General features: G+C 35.8%; 1 protein-coding gene across 1 annotated transcript in view; it reads right to left on the reverse strand.

Annotated features, from left to right (window-relative positions):
- Positions 1-446: 446 nt before the first annotated feature.
- Positions 447-21,639, reverse strand: part of IFIH1 (interferon induced with helicase C domain 1) — a 52,057-nt gene continuing 30,864 nt past the window's right edge. Inside the window, exons 6-16 of the mRNA XM_038002008.2 lie at positions 15,780-15,990; positions 14,712-14,929; positions 13,386-13,502; positions 11,589-11,712; positions 10,775-11,053; positions 10,049-10,308; positions 7,149-7,298; positions 5,612-5,773; positions 1,455-1,645; positions 847-937; positions 447-747 (exon numbers count right to left, since the gene is read on the reverse strand). Coding sequence (XP_037857936.2) covers positions 568-747; positions 847-937; positions 1,455-1,645; positions 5,612-5,773; positions 7,149-7,298; positions 10,049-10,308; positions 10,775-11,053; positions 11,589-11,712; positions 13,386-13,502; positions 14,712-14,929; positions 15,780-15,990 — 1,983 coding nt within the window. The 3' untranslated portion in view covers positions 447-567. The remainder of the gene's footprint in view (positions 748-846; positions 938-1,454; positions 1,646-5,611; positions 5,774-7,148; positions 7,299-10,048; positions 10,309-10,774; positions 11,054-11,588; positions 11,713-13,385; positions 13,503-14,711; positions 14,930-15,779; positions 15,991-21,639) is intronic.

The following is a 21,639-nucleotide window of genomic DNA, read 5'->3' on the forward strand; positions in this document are numbered from 1 at the left end:
AGTGGATTCTTTCCCCAGTGCCTCCAGATGAGAACACAGTCTGGCTGACACCTCAATTTCAATTTTGTGAGACCCTGAGCAGAGAACCCTGCCCTTCTGACCAATAGGATATGTGTTATAATTAATGAGTGTTGTTTTAAGCCACTACATTTGTGGCAACCGGTTATAAAGCAATACAAAATTAATAAAAAGCAAAACCAGGGAATGTTATGACCATTTCATCAATAAGGAGACTGGTTCCGCAAGATGAACTGATTTTCCTAATTGTATTCTGAAAATTAGTGATAGACCTGAGACTGATACCTTGAATTTTCATTTGTACTTCAGCATTCTTTCCACAGGACTGTAATGCTCTACACTAATGAGAATTATTGGTAGATTTTCCTTACCCCTGCCCACCAACAAGATGGATAATGCATAATATATTGTGTTCTTAAAAAGTTCAATGCAGAGTAAAACAATCATTTTATTGATTCTTATGTCAGTTCTGTAGCATAATGAATACATTAATCATAATCATATTAAATGTTTAACTCATAGTATTTTAAAAGAATCTTGAGTCAAGTGTTAATCCTCATCACTAAATAAACAGCATTCCGAATAGTCAAGATTGGGAAATGTGATAGGTAATTCAACCCACTTTTTGTATTGTTTCTTTGTTGAACTATTTTTGAAAACCACTACAAAATTCCTTATTTTGAGACAAGGCAAATCTAAGCCTTTGTGCACCATCATTGTTCCCCAAGCCTGAAAAACAAAAGAGAGAGCAAGAGGAAAATTAAATGCACATGCAATTAAACATTCCTTTTGGCTAAAGTAAAATCAGGCCCACAGCAATTTACTCACCTGGCCACATTTGCAGATGATTTCACCGTTTGTTTGATAGTCAGCACACTTCTTTTGCAGGGCTTTGTTTTCTCTTACAATGTAAAGTTCCCTGTAAGTATCAAAGGGAAAGAATCATCACAGAGAACTGACAAAATACCAATGTGTAGTTCATGGGTTTTTGGACCTGGAGCTCAACCACATGCCTGCAGTATTCTATATGGCATTCCTTCCTTCCCTCCTGCTTGCCAGACTTGTTATGGCAACTAAGGCAATGCTTCTCTTCTACACATACCTCTCAAGGGGCATGTTGCCTTTTGTAACTTCTTTCAAGTCTGTTGGTTATATTAACTTGACTTTAGTTGTTCAAAAATTTGAGACCAAATGATGAGCATACAAAAATACATGCCTTGGATCAAAATGGCTTTGGTTCTTACACTTCTCTTTTCCTGCACCAATGCAGTTTATTTAAAACATAGACATTTAAAATAGGAATATAATTGAGAGGCTAAAGGAGAGGAAGTTGTAAAATAAATGATTCTCATTTGCACTATTTTGAAAGAACATTTACAATGCAACCTGGTTCACCCCTTGTGGAAAAATTTAAAGATGGGTCTTTCTGGACTCACTTGAATTCTGGGGTCATATTGACATGATGCATTTTCTCAATTACATGGATATCTTCCCCAGAACAGGCTAGCACGCTGCAGTTTTTGCAAAGGAAAGTTATTAGTGATGGGTTATTCTTGTAATGCTTGGCAATACTTCTCTTGGTTTTCATTTTCTTTTCCATTATACTTTGCATCTGTAATTCCAAAATCTGGACAGAGAAAGGAATAGTTAGTGGTTTCAGGTTTGTTTTCTTTTCTCAGTTTCATAGAAGTAAGTCTCCTGAAATTTGGAGGTCTTAGTTGTGAAAATACACAGTTAGCTCATGGTCTAGGAAATAAAAATAATGAGGTAATAACCCTCCCCGCAAAGAACTTGGTACATAATCATCTCCTGTAACCATGAAAATATGCAATCTTTAGGTATTCAAAAAGTAGCCCATTCCATTTCAGAAAAGTTCTATTGTGAGAAAGTCCTTAGCAATATTCAACAAAAATTCACTGTCTAGCCTACCCATTTGTTTTATTTATTTATTTATTTATTTATTTATTTATTTAGATGGAGTCTTACTCTGCTGCCCAGGCTGGATTGTGGTGGTACTATCTCGGGTCACTGCAACCTCCATCTCCTGGGTTCAAGTGATTCTTCTGCTTTAGCCTCCCGAGTAGCTTGGATTCCAGGCACCTGCCACCATGCTCAGCTAATTTTTGTATTTTTAGTACAGATGGAGTTTTGCCATGTTGCCCAGGCTGGTCTCAAACTCTTGATCTCAGTGATCCACCTGCCTCAGCCTCCCAAAGTGCTGGGATTACAGGAGTGAGCTACTGCGCCGGCCTACCCATTTGCTTTAATTCTGTTCCATAAAATAGGTCTAAACTTCCTCCCACATGGAATCTCTTTACTAAACACTGTTATTACATTACCAACGTCTTCTCTAATCTGTGCTAAGCACCTAAATTCCTTTAATCTTTTTTCATGCTTTATAATTTTCAGACCCTTCACCATCTTAAACAGTCTACTGTTTACACATTTGTGGCAGAAACTGCTAGTTTTGCCCTCAGTGTCCGTTTTCCCTAACAGAGTCATAATTTTATTCTGGGTGGAAATATGCTAGCTAAATGACTACATTTCCAAACCAGCAGTCAATGACATGTAAAAAGCTGTTGAGTGGAATTTTCAGAAAATCTTCTCAAAAAGTAGATAGCTGGCATGTGTACCTTTCGCTCTTTCCATTTTCTTCTTACTTCCTGCCTAGAATGAGGATGTGGCAGCTGAAATTCTAAAAGCCATCTTCGACCATGAGAATGAAAGCCCAATGCTATAATGGCATAAAAGAGAGAGAAAAGGCCTGGATTCCTCATAACATCATGGAGCCAATACTGCCTAGATTCCTTATGTGAGAGAATATGCCCATACACATCTTTATTCTAGGCTCTGTGACTAGCAGCAGCACTTATTTTATAACAGAAATAATCTAGTTTATGTAACATATGAAAGTTGACATAGGGACTGACCAGTGTTCATACCCACACAACTTCATGGTAGAAAAATCTGGTTCTTGAATAATTTACCTCCAAACTGACCTCTCATAGATGAAATATTTATATTAAATTATGGAGGAAGTAATTGTTTTCTTTAAGACTGAGGGGAAATTTTGAGTAGAAGTAAGTCATCAGTGCAGATGAACAAAGCCCATCTCTTTGGCTCCTAACTCTACATTTTAGATCTCCCCTCGAGGCAGCCACATATAGCATAGAAAAGAGAATAAAACCTTGCAAGCAAGCTCGGAGGCTATATAATAGGCTAATCAGAAAAGTACCAAGATGAATTTCCTATGTAAATTATAGAAAAATACATTGAAATATTTTTCCCTAAAAGTTAAAATAGGTTACTTTTATAAGACATTTACAGTTCAGTGAGCTGATAAGGTAATTATAGGATCACATACATGTGGGAATTAAGAAATGTGTATGAATGAGTCAGAAAAAAAATAAAGCCAAGGTTAGTGTATGGATTTGTAATCAGGACATCAGAAGCTAAAAGACTAACTCTAAAATAGCAAAGGAATTTGAAGTAACTAGAGGGGCAAACAAACAAACAAACAAAATAACTCATAATAAATATACACAAGGCACAGCTACAATCAGCCTAAGTCCAAATAGAGTGTAATAATGTAGCACAAATTGAATCAATGCTAGAGAAAAACATTTATGATGATCAACTTGCTCCTAGAAGTCTGATTTAATTTTAAGAAGCTCTGTTATGTATAAACTGTGTTTATGACCTGGAAAAAAGATTTAATCTTATCTGTCAATTCTCATTATTCATTAGTGGTTGCCTGAAGATTGTGTTGAGAAGGATGCTCAAATTAGAAGAAAGTAAACATCTTCCCAGTAGCAATGTTTTCTACAGGCTTTGAACAGGTTACTGGTGGCGTGTACCCCTCCTTCCCCATTGCCACTCCTACTTTCAGTTCATCTACCCAAAGTTGTTTTAGGAGGGCAGGTTTCTTGGCCAAAGGAGACCTAAAAATATAGTCCATTCTGGGGCCTCAAAAGGGACAGTGTCTTATTCTAAAGGATGTCTGAAAGAGTTTGACCCTTAAACTCCAGAGATTGTCCTAGTGTTGACCCCCAAACAACTACTCTTAAAATATCAGTCTTTGTAAACATCTACTTGATTAATTCTCTTAGGATATTAACTGGGAGGCAGTAACTTTCCAGTGGCATAATTTGGTGACAAAAGTTTGATTTGATACTCTAAAATGTTTGCTTTGCCTTGTATTTAAAGCAGTTTTAAAATAAAGGTTTGTGCAGAAACCTGGTCAGGAAACCTTGGAGTTGGTAATAGCAATGCACACCAATTTGAAAGCATTCCTTTAGTGAAACTCTATTTAAGGTAGAGCCAATTCCAATGTTAAGAAACTAACATTCACACCCATATGCAAGGGTGTGAATTTTCTTCTAAATGGATTGTTTGCTATTATAGTAGTTACAGTCTTTAATTCAGTGGTATGGGGGATTTCCTGAAATACTATAGAAATACATTCTTTCTTCACTGCATTCCTTTGCACAACTCAAATAACTGTGCGTTAGTAAATTGAGATGTAACTATATGACATATTCTGTATTTTCTTATCATTCAGATGCAGCTTCAGTGTCACTCCTTCTAAGAGACCTTCCTCAACCACCCAGTTGAAAGTATTCATCTAGTCTATGCAGCCATAAAAAAGGATGAATTCATGTCCTTTGTAGGGAATTGGATGAAGCTGAAAACCATCATTCTGAGCAAACTATCGCAAGGACAGAAAACCAAACACTGCATGTTCTCACTCATAGGTGGGAATTGAACAATGAGAACATTTGGACACAGGGCGGGGAACATCACACACTGGGGTCTGTTGTGGGGTGGGGGGATGGGGGAGGGATAGCATTAGGAGATATACCTAACGTAAATGATGAGTTAATGGGTGCAGCACACCAACATGGCACATGTATACATATGTAACAAACCTGCACGTTGTGCACATGTACCCTAGAACTTAAAACATAATAATAAAAAAAAAGAATTTCAAAAACTACAAAAAAAAAGAGAAAGTATCCATCTAGTCAGTTGTTTCATATCATCCTATTCTAATTCTCTTTACTTATCTTGATATGTTGTATTTCTTGTTTTTTAATGTTTGTTTACTGTTTCTGTCCTCCAAATCTCACCAGGCTCACACTAGAAATATAAACTTCATGCAGCAGGAGTCTTATGTGTTTTGTTTGCCTCTGTTGGCTATTCCTATAATGTTACCTGGCACACAGTAAGCATTTCATCTACATTTCTGAAATTAAAAAAAAGGTGCCTTTACAAACAAATTGGGTCAAACCAAAATTACCCTGTTGGATTGAATCAGTGAGTTGCAGCAGTCTTTCTGGAACAAGGCAGCATAAATTTATATTATCAAAATTTAGGGTTGGTTTCACTGGGAGGAGCAATGGCTCCCCGATAATTTCCTGCCCACTGTGGATCTCGATTCTCTGCATGTGAATCCGGATTAAGCACAGTTCACTAAACAGAAACTTATAATTCAGCACAATTTTTGTCTGGAGAATGAGTCGCAGAGATATCAATGGCAACCACATGTGGCCATTTTTAAATGAAAATCAAATTCAGAGGTAGCCAACAATACCTTATGAGCATACTCCTCTGGTTTCATATTTTGAACACAGTGTATAGCTTTATACATCATCTTCTCTCGGAAATCATTAACTGTCTCACGTTCGATAACTCCTGAACCGCTGTGAGCAACCAGGACATAGGTGCTCTCATCAGCTCTGGCTCGACCACGGGCCTGAAAACACAAATCAATCAAGTAAATGAAAGGGTATGCTGTGCTGCAAATCTTCCTGGTTTCTTCTGGGAATGATATTCATTGCTCAGAATGAAATGATATTGGGTTGTTCAGCATGCCAGTCTTTAAATGGGTAAGGTTAGTTATTAATCCATCCTTGTAAGTCAGCTCTTTGAAACTTAAAATAAGCTTTAATACAGAAACAGTGTTCTACAGTGATGATGATTAGGCCTCAATGACATAATATCACATCCTGTCCAGCCTTTTTGCTCTCAGAAATTCTCTCTCAAACTATGAGAACTGTGAACAGTGACGTGGACTGAGGAGTCGTCTTTCTTGGTAGGAAGCTGGGAGGAATGAATAGAGAGAAGGGTCATCTCTGACCTTGACACCAGGGCTGGTAAGAAGGCAGGTCAGTTTCTGGCATCCTGCGTTACATTCTTAGCACATTTTCCCATGGGAATATATTTAACATGGTGATAACTTTCTTGATATTCAGGTATATTTTGACTAATAGAAACTTCTGTCGCCTGGCCCAGGAGCCTATCAACTATAAAATTATTCTCAAGGAAAAATGTATTCTAAGTTTTATTACTAAGTTCATTATTGACTTACAAATAAACTCCTGAAGTAAAATTATTTGCTAATTTGATGGCAGTCTGGTTATCTTAGTCTTCTATGACTTGCCTTTTATTCAAGGATGCAATTTAAATTATTTTGAAAACCCTTCAGTTAATTTTATAGGAAGAATAGTATATTAATCAGCATAAACCTATGCCTACTCAACAGAAGGTTACAATAATTCCATTAACCCAGGTGGGTAAGAGAGAACGTGAAATCTGAATGAAAACAGAACATCTCACTCTTTATTTTTTTTGCATTTATAAGTCTGTCTCCAACCAACATTTTATCATGAAAACTTCTAAACATACAGAAAATTGGAAAGGATAAGGGAGTAAAATGCAGAAACAGCAGGGCTCCCTCAGGTTTGGGCATGTTACTTCATCAGACAATTGTGGGACAGCATACTTTAGATTCCTGGTCCAGCCAGGGGCTCACAGACATCCTAGGAATGAGGAGGCTGCTTTTGACTCTTACAAATGGGGCTGGTGTCATGGTCCTGGAAAGCCTTAGGGTACAGAAATAGCCAAAGAGGAGTTGTTGTTTAAACATACAACAGGTATCTGGTTATCATATGAATTGACAGCAATATGAAAGGCAACAGTGCACAGCATTTGAAAAATGCTTTTAACAGGAAAAGGGCTTTGTTTTAAAAACTAAAAAGATGTTTTGTGCTGTTTAACTAAAAGAAAGCAATTAAAATAGGAACACACAAATAAAAATTAACATAGTAAGTAAAGGTATTTGAATGTACCTGGACCATGGCTATTTCATTGGTGACAAGACCATAACGGATAACAATGTTACATTCTTTAATATCCAGACCTTCTTCTGCCACTGTGGTAGCGATAAGCAGATTTATTTTTCCAGTGCGAAATTTACTAATGACTTCTTTTTGTTCATTCTGTAGAAACATTTTAATAAATTAAATTTTGTGATGCTAAACACATTAAAATCTTCTAATTAGAGGAAGAAATAATAAATTGCAACTGGTCAGTGTAAATCAAAGGATTAGATCATACATGGATTTGTTGCCATCTGTTTTTGGCATTGAACAAAGACATAATGGTGAGACAACATTTGATTTCCAATCTGGGATTACCACACAATAACAAAAATATTTCCATCATCCAGTCTGGAGGTGGGAAGACCATATTTTATGCCAAGGAAATAAACTGATGGGTGACTCCAGAGGAAGAAAGGAGGAGCTGTTGGTTGAGAAGAGGATATGACAATCAGAAACTAAAATGAGCTTTTCCCCCACTACATTAACTTCAGAATCTTTAATATTTAGAGGATAAGATGCAGAGATGCTTTGATATATTGTTTTCAGTCACAGAGAAAATGCACACTGTATATGCATTTGGTCACTTTAAGAACCATTTGAGTGAGAAGCTATGGAATATTCCTAAAAGGACACAAGAGAAACTGAAAACATTGGCTGCATGTGGGGAGAGGAGCTGGAAGACTAGAAGTCAGTGGTATGCCTTGTGCTTTATTCATTTTGAATGAGGTAAATATATTCTTGATTCAAAGGGATAATATAAATAAAAATAAAAGAAGAGGTTATACAACTGTAATTAAAACTATTTTCAAATGAAAAATCTCTGAATTTTGAAAGTCAACATAAATAAATTAAAATATGCCCTCTTATCCTTACATGGGAGAAATGAGTGAGCACAAACCTAGCTTGATATGGACAATGTGGTTTTATTTTCATAACCACTCTCATCAAAGCTGTTGGTCCAGTGGGCATTTGGTGCACATCCACACTGTGTTTTGCCCCCATACATTAAACAAAAATAAAGCTGCCAGACCAAAACTATGTTCTTCCATCCCCTTCCCTTTCTTCTCAGAGGAGCGTGAGTCCTTATTTGACTCCTAACTGTTGGAGAACCCTGTAGAAAGGCCTCTTTTGAGTCTTCTTCGAAAATTTCTCCCTCCTACCCTCACATGTCCCGATAAAAACTTACAAGTCCTTGGGTTTTAGTAGAAGATGCCTGTGTCTTAATTTGAAGGAGTAACTTTAATAACAAAAATTCCAGACAGTGTCAGATCTTCAAGTCACATCACGTAGATGCCTAACACCATTACTAAGGAGTTTATCCACCCCAGTTTACAAGGTGAGGATGCAAGGAGTGGGGAAGGAAGGGAATATGTTCTGAATTTTGGCATATAGCCCCTAGGTTTGAAATGAATAAGGAGCAGAAAGTAGCTTGAACTAGGCTTTTCATTTGCACTCTACCTCTTTTTAAAGAGAAGCTTAGCCGTCTTACAATGAAAGTCATAATGCTAAAGCTAATATAAAAGAAATTTAAAAACAGGACTCATAAGAATCAACACAGACGCTGTGAGACTGAACTTGAATTTTGCCTGCTAGCTTTCTGGAAGCTAAGGCAAAAAGAAAAACATATTAAGCAAACTACATCTCATCAAAAAGAAGGAAGCAAACTTGTTACCCAAGGAAAACAGTACTTTCTCTGGCATTAATTTTATTGGCAGCGCTCACAGGAGTGCACGTAGAGGGTATGTAAAGAGTTATAGTGAACCATTTCAAGAATTTTTCCCCAGCAAACACTGAAACAGAATTAATTTGCTCCATTGGCTTGAATAGTGATAACTATAATAGAAAGGAAATATCCATTTGTCCAGAAAGACTCAGGGTCAATATGACCTTATCCCTCAGAAGAATATTTTACTCTAACAAGACATCATTGCTTTATGCATGCTTGTTATGTCTACAAGTGCCTTTTTTTCTTACCCAAGTGTTTTTTACTATGCTCACAGTAAGCAGCATGTAAACAAAATGAAGCAAAACACCTTAAAAAGGAACAGAAAACCTACTTATCAGAATCCCAAATCTCTAATGTATCAAATTCTTTAATTTTTCCAAGTTTCCCTATAGGTCTCATTCTATGTAAACATATTTTGCATAGTTCTAGTTATAACGCACACATTTTTGTGGGAGTTTGAATTTTCCACTTGATACTATATTGCAATCATTTCTGAACTTTGTTATTAAGTTTACCTGTCACTCATTTTTGCAAGGGAAACTTAGAAAGTTCTTCCAATTACTATGTGGGAAAAATGACTCCTAAAACAACACGTAACCTCTCAAAAACCACAGATTTGGTTGCTATTAGACTTAGATTTTATTTCAAGAACACATGTTTTATCCTGTAAATGTATTTGTGGATAGTGAGAGGATTGGTAGAAAAATACTAAAAACAATTTGAGAAGAGTAATAACAGCATAAGTTCAGGCTGAGCACAGTGGCTTATGCCTATAATCCCAATACTTTGGAATGCAGAGGCAGAAGGATGGCTTAAGCCCAGGAGTTTAAGACAAGCCAGAGCAAGATAGTGGGACCCCTTTTTACAAAAAAGATAAAAAAATTAGTTGGGTGTGGTGGTGTACACCTAGAGTCCCAGCTGTTTGGGAGGCTGGGGCTGGAGGATTGCTTGAGCCTAGGAGGTCAAGGGTGCAGTGAGTCTTGATCATGCCACTGCTCCTCAGCCTGAGTGACAGAGGGAGACCTCGTCTGAAAGAAAAGAAGAAGAGGAGAAGAGAAGAGAAGAGGAGAAGAGAAGAGAGGAGAAGAGAAGAGGAAAAGAAGAGAAAGAAAAGAAAAGAAGTCCAAAAGGATATTTATACCTGTGTCATGGGTTTGAACTCACTGCTGTGTCCAGCTCCTATCAGATGGTGGGCTTTGACTCCTACTTCAGCAAACTTTTCATTTTCAGTAATCCACTGGGAAAGTGCATATGCACTCTGTCGTGTTTTTGTAAAGATTATTCCTCGTGCTGATTCCTCAGTCCTAGTATATTGCTCCATTATGGTATTTCTTAATTTGGTCAGCTTTTCATTTTCATATTCTGGGTTTTCAGCCAGTTTTTTCAACATTTTATTGTTTTCTTTAAGAAATAATTACAGTTGATATGTTAAGCTTTATTTAGTCATTCCACAATATATAGATATATCAAACATTTTGTACACCAAAAAATATTCAGTTTTGTTGATTAAAAATTAATTAATTTTAAAACTACTTGAAAGAAAAGTTTAGTAAAGCATACAACAAATTACACTAGAAGGTTTCATGAATTGTGGCTCATCTACAATCTTGCACTATATCTAATAATTAGGATGGTTTAATAAATAAATTCATTACAATTGTTTTGACAATAAAACTGAATGACCAAATGACTGACTGTGATCATACAACTGGTAGTTAATTTGGTCATATAATTAGAAATAGTTCCAATCTGAGTCGGATTTCTTCTTTCAAAACATATTTCTCTTTTTGGAGAGCTTATGAGAAGCAGTAACTTCATGTTGAAAAGGTAAATGAATGAGACCAGTATATGCTACTTTGAATCTTACCAAAAAATAAAGTCATGAGAAATCTATCTGTTTCATCCAGTTTCAAAGGTTTCTTTAAATCATCCTCATCTTCATCACCGTCACAATACTCATCATCACCACCCTCATCACTATCATCTTCTATGACTGCAAACTTCTTATCTTTCTCTTCATTATAGAAAGTTTCAAGATGATTATATGCATCTATCATTCGAATTGTGTCATTAATTTGTAGGGCCTCATTGTACTTCCTCAAATGTTCTGCACAAACACGGTCTTTGCGATTTCCTTCTTTTGCAGCTGTGAAAAAATATATTATGTAAGTGAAATAACAAGCATATAAACCCCCTAAAATTGTGCCATGGACTTGAATATATTTATGTTACTAACTCCAAAACTGGCTTGGTTTTAAAATGGGCAAGTTAAGGCTCAAAATGTGTCCTGAGCTCTGAAACAGGGCAAGTTTTCCAACTCCTAGACTTGCTGCTTGAGTTCTGCCTGAGCAAAAACATGTAGCTGATGCACAGAGGAATGGCATGAAAATATATTAGCTGAGTTTGCCTTTGGAGACAGAGCTATTAATATTTATCTCAATACTTTAAATATACAATCAATATAAGACTCTGGAGACAAAGAGAAAATTGGATAGTATTGGAATCTCTTTTCTTAGAAAAGGAATTAGAACATGTTTATTATACTTGTCCTACACAGAACACAGAAATTCTATTTGGAACTACTTTTGCTTTTAATTTATTGGGGGAATCTGTGATATAGTCATCTGAAATCTTGGCATAAACATGGGATAAACTAAGTGTTAGGTCCAAACCTAAATTACCTTTTTTTTCCATTTGAATGGCCCATTGTTCATAGGGTTGAGTTCCAAAATCTGACATTGGACTCATTTGACAATAAGTTTGAATCCTTGTCATTATTTCTAGAAGTTTCTCTTTAAATGGATCCTAAAAATAAAGTACACACTTATTCTTACATATTCTTATTGTTAAAAGAATAACATTACTTTTGTTAAAATAATTTCTAGGTTATAATAAATCTGATTTGGAATCTTTGTTTAGACAAAGTAACAGGTTAGTGTCCCATCACTTGTCTGTACATTTATTTTTGTCAGCTTCTCTTTTAAGTCTGCCATCAAGCCACACCCACACCAACACCCTGTTACCTCTGCTGTAATCTCCAACTTAAAAAGTTAATGAAAGTAAAGTTAATGAATGATATAAACCTTGTATGTTAAAGGTAACTTAGAAAACACATATTGCATTAATGTCACAATTATTTAGAAAGTTTACAATGTAATTTAAGAAACATTCCCCCTTTGTAAAACTGGTTTCAGTATTATTTCGACCAAAATAAAAAGTTGAAGTACAGTCTGAATAAAAGCCAGAAATAAAGGAGTGCATGTTATATGATTCCATTTATATAAAGTTCAGAATCAGTGAAAACTCATTTTTTTTTGAGAAGTCAAGATAGTAGTGATTCCTGGGGCATGGTGACTGGAAGGGGGAACCAGGAGCTTTTGGGGTACTGGCAATGTTCCGTCTCTTGATGTGGATTTTGTTTACATATGTGTATTCAGTTTACAAAAATTCAGCGATCAGTACACATATGAATTTGTACTTTTCTGTATGTATGTTATGCTTCAAAGTATATAAAAAATTAAAGTAAGTTTAAAAAATGGCAAATTCTTTTAAAAATGTACCTGAGAAATGTAGTTTTGAAAATCTTAATGAGTAGAACTATGCATTTAAAATTATCAAGTAAAACCAAATAAGTAACAAAAAAAGGAAAGTGAATAAAATATATTCAACTGTAATAGTACAGCTGGAGTAGATAGCAGTCTTTTTCAGAATTAAAAAAAAGAGATATACGGAGGCTAGTTACTAACATTGGTTTAGTGCCTACTATATTTCAATCTTTGTTTTATCTACTATTCATATATCATATCATTTGATCCCAACATTCTTATTTTCAATGGTATTATCAAGTACATATGGCCAGAATTTGTAACGCTTTCTAAATTTTACAAAATAAAGTATTGACATAATTTACTGGCCATAATGTCCAAATTGACTCTCGGTTTATTTTTATAATTCCTGAAAAATTCATCAGAAAGGCATCATTAAAGCAAATATTTCACTTCTTTACCACTGCACTGTTTTCCTAAGAAAGTAAATATGCAAGTATGCAAATTAGGTAGGATTCCCATTATCATTGCCAAATGTAATTTGATAGCAACAAAATGGCTCTGTGGCATATCAGAAAATCAATCCTGGAATTCACCAAGAAAATTAAAAAGGCTAAAACGAACTGTCATAACCCCTCCAGCTTAGTTATACATCCCCCTGCTCATCACCCCCCACTGTCCCTCATAACTCATATATAGCAAACAATGAATGAGCTATTCCTCATGTAAACTAGAAAACTAAAAGAGGACTAGAGGGGAGAATTCTATGTAGTGCTTCACTGCCTAACATCAATTAAAAAAAAAAAACCTGAAACTTGTTTGCTTAAATTTTTAAATAATATTGTTCAGATGGTCAGTATAAAATAGCCTTTGCCATCTTTCAACTGAATGTGGTATTGCCAATCAAATAGATATAAAACGTTAGGCACATACTTCTCTGGTGTCATCTGCAATTGCAAACTTCTTGCATGGCTCCTGTATTTGGTTTTTCAGTTGATCAAGGTTTTCTTTAACAGTTTTAATAGTAAATGCATCAAGATTGGCACATAGCTGGAAAAGAGACATTTTTTAATATTTATGCAATTATTTTTCCCGTTCACTTTATTCAGTGTAGAATTATTTTTCATGTAAAAAATATGTGGCATTAAATTGTAGTATAAATATGTAGTATAAAATTTCGTGCAAGTAATATGTAGCATTGCTTGCTAAATATAGCATTTTAACATTGTTTTATTATGGATGTCACTAACCAACCATCAGTAACATTTGTCCTAATATAGGAAAAAGGAGCTTCTAAATCAAGTTGGTGGATAATTCCAGAGAAAAAGGTGTATTGATATTCAGTTCTTAAATTCCATTTTCCAGGTGGAAAACTGACATGGAAAGAGTATAACAATTTACCATCATTGACAGAGAATGATTTTGAGATAACCATGTTACATGAGGCATGTCAAAAGTCATCTTGACATCCATGAATCATACTACCACCTTCTTCTACACATAAAGTAGGCAATGCAAAGCTGGGAGCATCCTTAGCCATGTTCCTGGATTATTAGACTGGAATTAGTCCTTAATCCCAGTAATAAATTATACTTTGGAGTCTATAATTGCATCTCTGAATGTTGTGTCTACTCTACATAATTTGTATTGAATTCAACTTGAAGTAAGGGACTTAAAATTCAAATGCAATTGCCTTGGTACCAAAATACTTCTTGGGCTACTATGATTTATGTAACACTCAAGCTTAACAGTAGCACTGTACGTGGTGTTACCATTTTGGGGCCTCTGACAAGCTCATCTTTAAAGATCTTCATATCCCTATTTCCCTTTGATTTGAATTACCTCGGTTCCTAGAATCACATAAGAAACACAGAAAACATGTAGTTTTGAAACTGTTGGAGCAAGACTTTATCATGTGTGACAACGAGAAACTTTCACAGTTTATGCATATTTCTATATCAAGTAGATCATTAAGTTTAACTATAAGAGTAGATGCAAAGAAGGCATTCTATTTGTCTCAACTTTGCATTAATTATATCACTCTCCATCATTTTTATGATATTGTTTTGTGTTATTGATATTTATTAAGGCATATTCGTATTTTATAGAAGACTGAGTATATTTATTGTACTAAAGCAAACAGATTTCACTTAACTGATGATCACAACACTTGAACTCAACCTTATTGAACAAGACCAAGAAGTCCTGGCGTTTGTTTTAGCTTTGCTTTCATTGGTTATACATAAAATTATGACTTACTTTTAAAATGTGTTCTTCGGCTTTAGCTTGCTTTGTGGCCCCTCCAACACCAGGTGAAGCTGTTAGTCCCAGTATCTGAGGAAGAGGAATCACTAGTTTGTTTTCTTTCTTGAGTCTATTGTTTTTCAACTTCTGCATCAAATAACGCCTCATGATGTTATTATACACCGCTTCTTTGTTGGTATGATGACATTCATCAATGATAATGAGGGAAAAGTCTTCAAAGAAAATTCAAAGAGTTCATTTCTCCATACCAGCACACTACAGTGAGAAAATAACTTTAGACCAGTAATTGAGCTGCCTTGGGGATGCCTTCTCTTGGGCAGGACACAAGAGCAATTCACTTCCAGTTTTCAGGAGGGAGATCCAACTACACTAGCACCTGTACACATAGAAGTTCATATATACTAATCATGAAACTCCCTGTTAGGCATTCTCCTTCTTTAATAGATAAGATTCAGAAAGTTTGCAGAGCTAAAAAGTTTGCAGAGCTAAATTCCACTAGATGTGGAATTCACATCCTGGTTTATTATAAAACAAATCTCAGGATTATACTTTTGTTCTTTAATAAAATATTTAATTTTATGTTGGTGAATTTTATTTTTATTACATCAAGTGAAAACCACACTATTTAAAGAGGGAAAATTTTGCCTTGTTTTAACATTGCGTTTAGTTACTATAAATTATTTTTACTTTTTTCCCATTCTTTATCCTACGTTCTCATCCTATGCCCCACAAAACACAAGGTTTGTATTTTTATTTTATGTTTCCTGGAAGCAGATCTAACAACATTCACTAGCAAATAAAGGAACTTGTCAGAATAAATGGAAAGTCCAGCGAGTGCTTGCCTTAATAATGGTATTCTTATGCAGAATAAAGTGATCTAATTAAAAACTTACTTTTTTTGTTTCCTCCAGGAAGTAGAAGGATTTTAATAAAACCATAAACAATAAAAAACAATTTAAACCAAAGTTAATTTTTATAAACATTTAAAAAATTAACAAATATAGACTTGTTATCATTAATATTACTATTAATTTTTTTAAAAAAATAAACACTTAAACTGACCTGACAATTGAACACCAGCATCTTCTCCATTTTCCAAGTTTAAGAGGGAATTTTCAAGGATTTGAGCTGTACTGATAATAATATCACACGACTTGACAACTTCTGGAAATGATATTTTCAGTTGGGTATCACCACTTAATCCAATAACACGATACCATTTCTTCAAAAATGGTTTGAACTCCTTGCGGAAGAGCTGTTCAACTAACAGTACCTTAAAAAAAAGTGCGAAGATTTTTTAAAAGAGAGAAAGTTAGTCAAAGCCAAAGGAGTGTTGATCAGAGGCCTGTTTGGCGTCCAGCAATAAAAGAGGTATTTACATCACCGGTGAATCAGGCATAACAACTTTCTCATCATTCCTTTCATTCATCTGTCAATAAGTATTTATTATACTCTTGTTAGGTATAGGCATTTATGTCTGGGACATAAAGATGTTTAAGATATGGTTGACAACTTTGAGGAACTCTGTCTAGCTGAGCATACAGACCAAGACTAGACAAAGCAAGACAAATTATTACAACACGAGGTAATAATGCACCCCTAGAAACACACACAAAGTGACAGTTAAGAGAAGAAGCAACTGACCACTCAAAAAAGGGGAATTTGAAGAAATTTGAATCTAGTAAGCCATGATTCAAGTAAGTGAAAAGATAAACTGAAGCTAAGGTTGAATAAGAAATTCATTTTTAAATTTGTAGAGCAGGGCCAGATTATAAAGGGCTGCAAACATCAAGCAGAGTATTTTACATGTAGTATAACAGTTTACAGGATCCCTACAAGTTGTACTGTTGAAGTGATTTATTCCTGTTGTTTGTTTTGGATTAGACCAGAAGCAACAGGCCCACAGGACTGGAAGAATCAGGGAACCACAAGTGAGGAATTAGGGCATTGACTAGGAGAACAGATGTAAAGTGAAGAAATGAGCTGCTGAAATAGCTGTGGTGGCTGAGCAAGAACAAACCCACAAGTAGACTTGGCAAAAGAAGTGGAAACTTCTGGTCCTTTTCAGCTGATTCTGTTTATTGTAGCATCTGCTAAAGGTAGCTGGGTTGACACCTCAATGCTACACATTACTAGTCACTCAAAATACCTTCTGGATTAGGGGAAAAAATATAAGGCCATCTTGAAGGTCATATCCTAGAAAGATTTATGCAATGGAAGCCCAGCAGTGTACAATATGGCAAATGGAGAGTTGGCAGGAAGAGTTTCAAGGGCAAGCTTCGAAGAATGCCCATTATATTCTTTACTCTCCATATTTCTACTGGAAATGCAATCAGTGGTTACCTTTCTCCTAGTCTATAGGGTTTGTTTTATTCATTTTTTTACTTGAGGTAAGCCCCACTTAGGTGTTAAATAAGGAATGGTTGATCCCCCTGGCTCAGGGGAACACCTTATAAAGAACACTGGTTTACATTGTTATTTAGTGGAAATGATGGAGGCTTCCAAAAGTAGATGTCTGGGGGGCTAGTAGAAGGGGTGGGGAAGAGTTAAAATGAAATCCATAAATTCTAATGAAGTAAAGTGGACTTAAAATCAGTAATTAAGTTGGTGAGTGGAAAAGAACATTACCTAACCACAAGGTGGAAAGGGTAGAAAGAGTAAGAAGAAAAACTTTCACTTCGTTAGTTTCTTTCTTTCTTTCTTTTTTTTTTTTTCCAAAGTAAAGTCTCTCTGACCTACCTGTTACAAAAACACTTGAGAAGTTTGGAAAATGCTGACTCCTAAGTCCCACTAAAGAATTACTGAATCTAGGGACCATCTATGGGGACAGAGGCTTGAAACCTTCACTTTAATGACTTTTAAGCCTTTAAAATTTGAGAGCCATGGTTCTGCTCTTCTCTCTCTCTTCCACAAAGCCATTCCTGAATCATTTTCTGAAAGTATTCTTTCCATTCCACTTACGCAAGACAGAAGACTTCTGAGGAAAATAATGGAAATCGAGTTTAGTGGAAAGAGATAGCATGATGTAGAAGGAAGAAAGCCCCGAAAACAGCTACTCTAGCCACTTACTTCTTGTATACCTTGGACAAGGTCTGAATCATCTCAATGCTCTCATTTTCCAGATTAATAAAATGAGGATAATGTTAACCAATTATAGGGTTGTGAAAATTAAATGAAATAGAGGGTGCCATATTGTCAGTACTAAAATTTCCCTGATATTTCACCCATCCTTTTATTCTAGAAGGAGGGTGCAGTGGCAAAGGAAGACCATTCGACTCAGAAGATAAAAGTTCATATCTCATTTCTGCTGTTTCTTGGCTGGATGATCCCTGAATTGCCAATTAAAGTCTTGGAACTTCAGTTTTCTGATAGGAAAAAATGAGAATAATAAAGACTACCTTATGGGGTCACTGTGTAGATTTAATAAGATAATATATTTGAGAATGCTTTATAAAGTACAATAAAATATTAATTATCATATTATCAACATATATCTCTCATCTCTCTTCTAGACTATATTCCTTGAGGACAAGATCTGCATTTGATTTGTCTTTAAATACACTCATGCTGAATGATTTAATTAAGAATCTCTGTATTATGGAGTGACATCGCACCACAAAATTCTGCCCATAAAAGGTGAGTCAAAAATCTTCAAAAGAAGCAGCACCTTCTGATGTACAGAACAAAAATAAGTTGTCACAGGAGATAGCAGGTGCTGGAAATCCTGATACTTGCTCTGGGTGGTGTTGACTTCCTACTGAAGGACACAGAGAAAGCCAGATGCAAGTCTGACATGGCTAATTGGGAGGTGTGTGGTCCTCTTGGAGCCTTTTCCTGAGATGTGACAGAGTGCCTGCCAAGACTAATCAAACCCAACTGCTACCCACTTCTGCTGAATCATATGGGGCTGCATTGCAGCATCTGAAGGAACCTGGGATTTATCTCTCATGATGTTGAAGCCCTAGATAGGAAATGGAAAGTCTGGGAACACAGGTGGTGTTTTCATTTCTCTCTGCATTCGAAGGCTATAACTTTGGAAAGGACGGAGGAAGGGAGATGAAAGTAAATGGTTTTAAAGAAAAGGATTTCTCTTTTCTAGATCAAGGGTAACAATATCTTGTTGTTGGGGCAAACACAGGATTCAGGTTATGTAGACTTATTGGGCCAGAGGTGTTCTGACTCAATCAAAAAGAATTAAAACTGAAATTAATTTAAAATTCAAAAAGATGGTATAGTAAACAATTATGACATAGATGGAAGAATTAGTGGAGGGATTTCTAGTAATTCTAAGGAGAAAAACAATAGAAAAGCGATAAGGAATTAGAGTCCAGTCCCCAGGTGTCCACACAACAATGCAGTGAATGTGAATAATTAATGAGGATCAATTAACATTTAAACATAGCCATAAATGTGCATTCCTAAGAATCACCTAGATCCAATGCAATGAAAGATTCCTGGCTAGAATATAGCATTGAGAGGAGAAGGGAATATTATAGAAAGAAAGATGCATTAGACACATACAAAAATATGAGACTTGAAAAGATCAATAGTTAAAGAAATAAACCTAAGTATTTGAATTTAGGCTCAAAAACTGACTGCACAAAAATAAATTAAGAATGTTCTACTTTAAGAGATTTTCAAATAAAAAAGAACTGCAGATTTTGAATTTATGACAAGGTCCAGATAAGTCTGTGGATGCCACAGGCAAACACGGTCATAAGCTGAGTGTCACATCTCATCTGTCCTACGCTCTGTACTGGTAAGATCTTATCTGTAGTATTTTGTGCAACTCTGGACACCGCATTTAAGAGTGTCCTAGAAAAATGTCTGAAGGAGTATGAGCACTAGGAATGATGACAGGTTTAGAAACCATGTTATATGGAAAATAGTTAAAGGAACTGTGGACATTTATTCCAAGGGACAAAAAAAAAATGTAACTTAGGAGCCACATGATACTGCCTTCTCGATGTGAAGGGCTGTCATTAGGGTGGAAAATTAAGACTTCGTGTGGTTGCAGAGGAAGGAACTCTAACCGGTGATTGTGGGATTCCAGAGAAACAGATTTGGATGAATACAAATAGGGCTTTCTAACAGTGTCAGTTGTTCAAAGAATGGCTGTCTTGTTAGAAGGCGGACCTCCTTGATATTAGGAAGTTACCCTGTAGAAGTGAGAGAACCATTCTGCGAAGGAAGAAAACTGAATCTGGAAACCCCTTTACAACTCTAGCAGCCTATGACCCCGTGACCAAATAAGGGAAATAAAGGAAGTAGTTGAATTAAAACTAACTCCTAGGTGTGGGGACTGCATGCTTTGGAGGAGGTGGTATTACTAACAAAGAGACAGGTAAATGGGGAAGAAGAGCCTTTGGGAGGGTAGATGGTGAGGCTGAGTTTGAGAAAATGGCAGATGCTCAAATGGTTTCAAAATTATCAGTTTAAGTAGCTTTGAATCCAGTTAACGTGGTTCTTTTCTCTGGACTTGGCATTTAAGAGCCTCTCTGATTATGTTACTCAGTTTCATGAGTTATGAAGGTGAAGAGAAAGGAGCAAGAGAAAGCTAGAATTTCAGAGTGAAAGAAAGAGTCATTACTAGGCCATATATAATCCAACTGAAATTTCAGGGCAGGGTAGTTGTTATTTCATTCATTTTACAGATTAAGAAATTAAAGTTAGAGAAGTCACTAATTTGTCTAATTCAAACTACCAGTAGGTAGAAATAGGATTCAAACCTATTTCATTAAAAAAAAAAAAAAAATCAGGCCGGGCGCGGTGGCTCAAGCCTGTAATCCCAGCACTTTGGGAGGCCGAGACGGGCGGATCACGAGGTCAGGAGATCGAGACCATCCTGGCTAACACAGTGAAACCCCGTCTCTACTAAAAACACAAAAAACTAGCCGGGCGAGGTGGCGGGCGCCTGTAGTCCCCGCTACTCGGGAGGCTGAGGCAGGAGAATGGCGTAAACCCGGGAGGCGGAGCTTGCAGTGAGCTGAGATCCGGCCACTGCACTCCAGCCCGGGCGACAGAGCAAGACTCCGTCTCAAAAAAAAAAAAAAAAAAAATCCTGTACAAAGGGAATATATGCAAGGCTATTGGCAAACAAATTTGAATGTGTCACCATTACTAGCAAAAGAAATAAAAGTGTTTTAATAGTGAGTATACAAGTATAAAGGAGAGCTCTTTGGACTTAGCAGATGCACACAAAATGCATTTGGAACTACATGATAGAAATCATTCACATCATGGATTCTAAGTACTGAAAAACAGGATGTAACTAAAACTTTTGGCATAATAGAAATAAAAAATAGAATATTTTACAGTCTACTGCTTTTTTTTAAATAAAGGAATAGATAAGAATGAAAAAAAGACTTTCTGATGGCGGAAAAGTATACTCATTTTTGTTCCATAAAATAGTAAATATTCATATCGCCAGTTCATATATTTATAAATTAATAAACTCATTTATCTGAATAAAGCTGAAATAACTAGATTTTGTTTTACAGGGAAGCAGACATATTTACTCAGGAAGATGGCCTTCAAATACCCTAAGATATAAATTATTGAAGGAAAACTTCAGTTACATTTAATGTAATATGTGTGTGTATATATATATGTATATACGTGTGTGTGTGTATATATATATACTTCTTGAGCATTTTAAAATCTATTTAACTTGATTTAGACATCAAACATTCACTTAATTTTATCTCCAAACCGCATTATATGTATTCTGGATAAAGAGGACTTGCCATCTTTGACTAAGGGTCAACAGCTAAAGAGAAAGTAAAAAACAATATTTGATCCTTGATTCCAGTGATATTTTGGGGTCATTCATGTTCATTTGCAATGATAAATTAGCCAGTTAACCCTAAAGTATATCTGGGTTGATATAACCTGTGACCAGATAAGGGAAATAAAGGAAGCA

The sequence above is a fragment of the Chlorocebus sabaeus genome, chromosome 10 (genome assembly GCF_047675955.1).
Source record: "Chlorocebus sabaeus isolate Y175 chromosome 10, mChlSab1.0.hap1, whole genome shotgun sequence".
Classification (NCBI taxonomy): domain Eukaryota; kingdom Metazoa; phylum Chordata; class Mammalia; order Primates; family Cercopithecidae; genus Chlorocebus; species Chlorocebus sabaeus.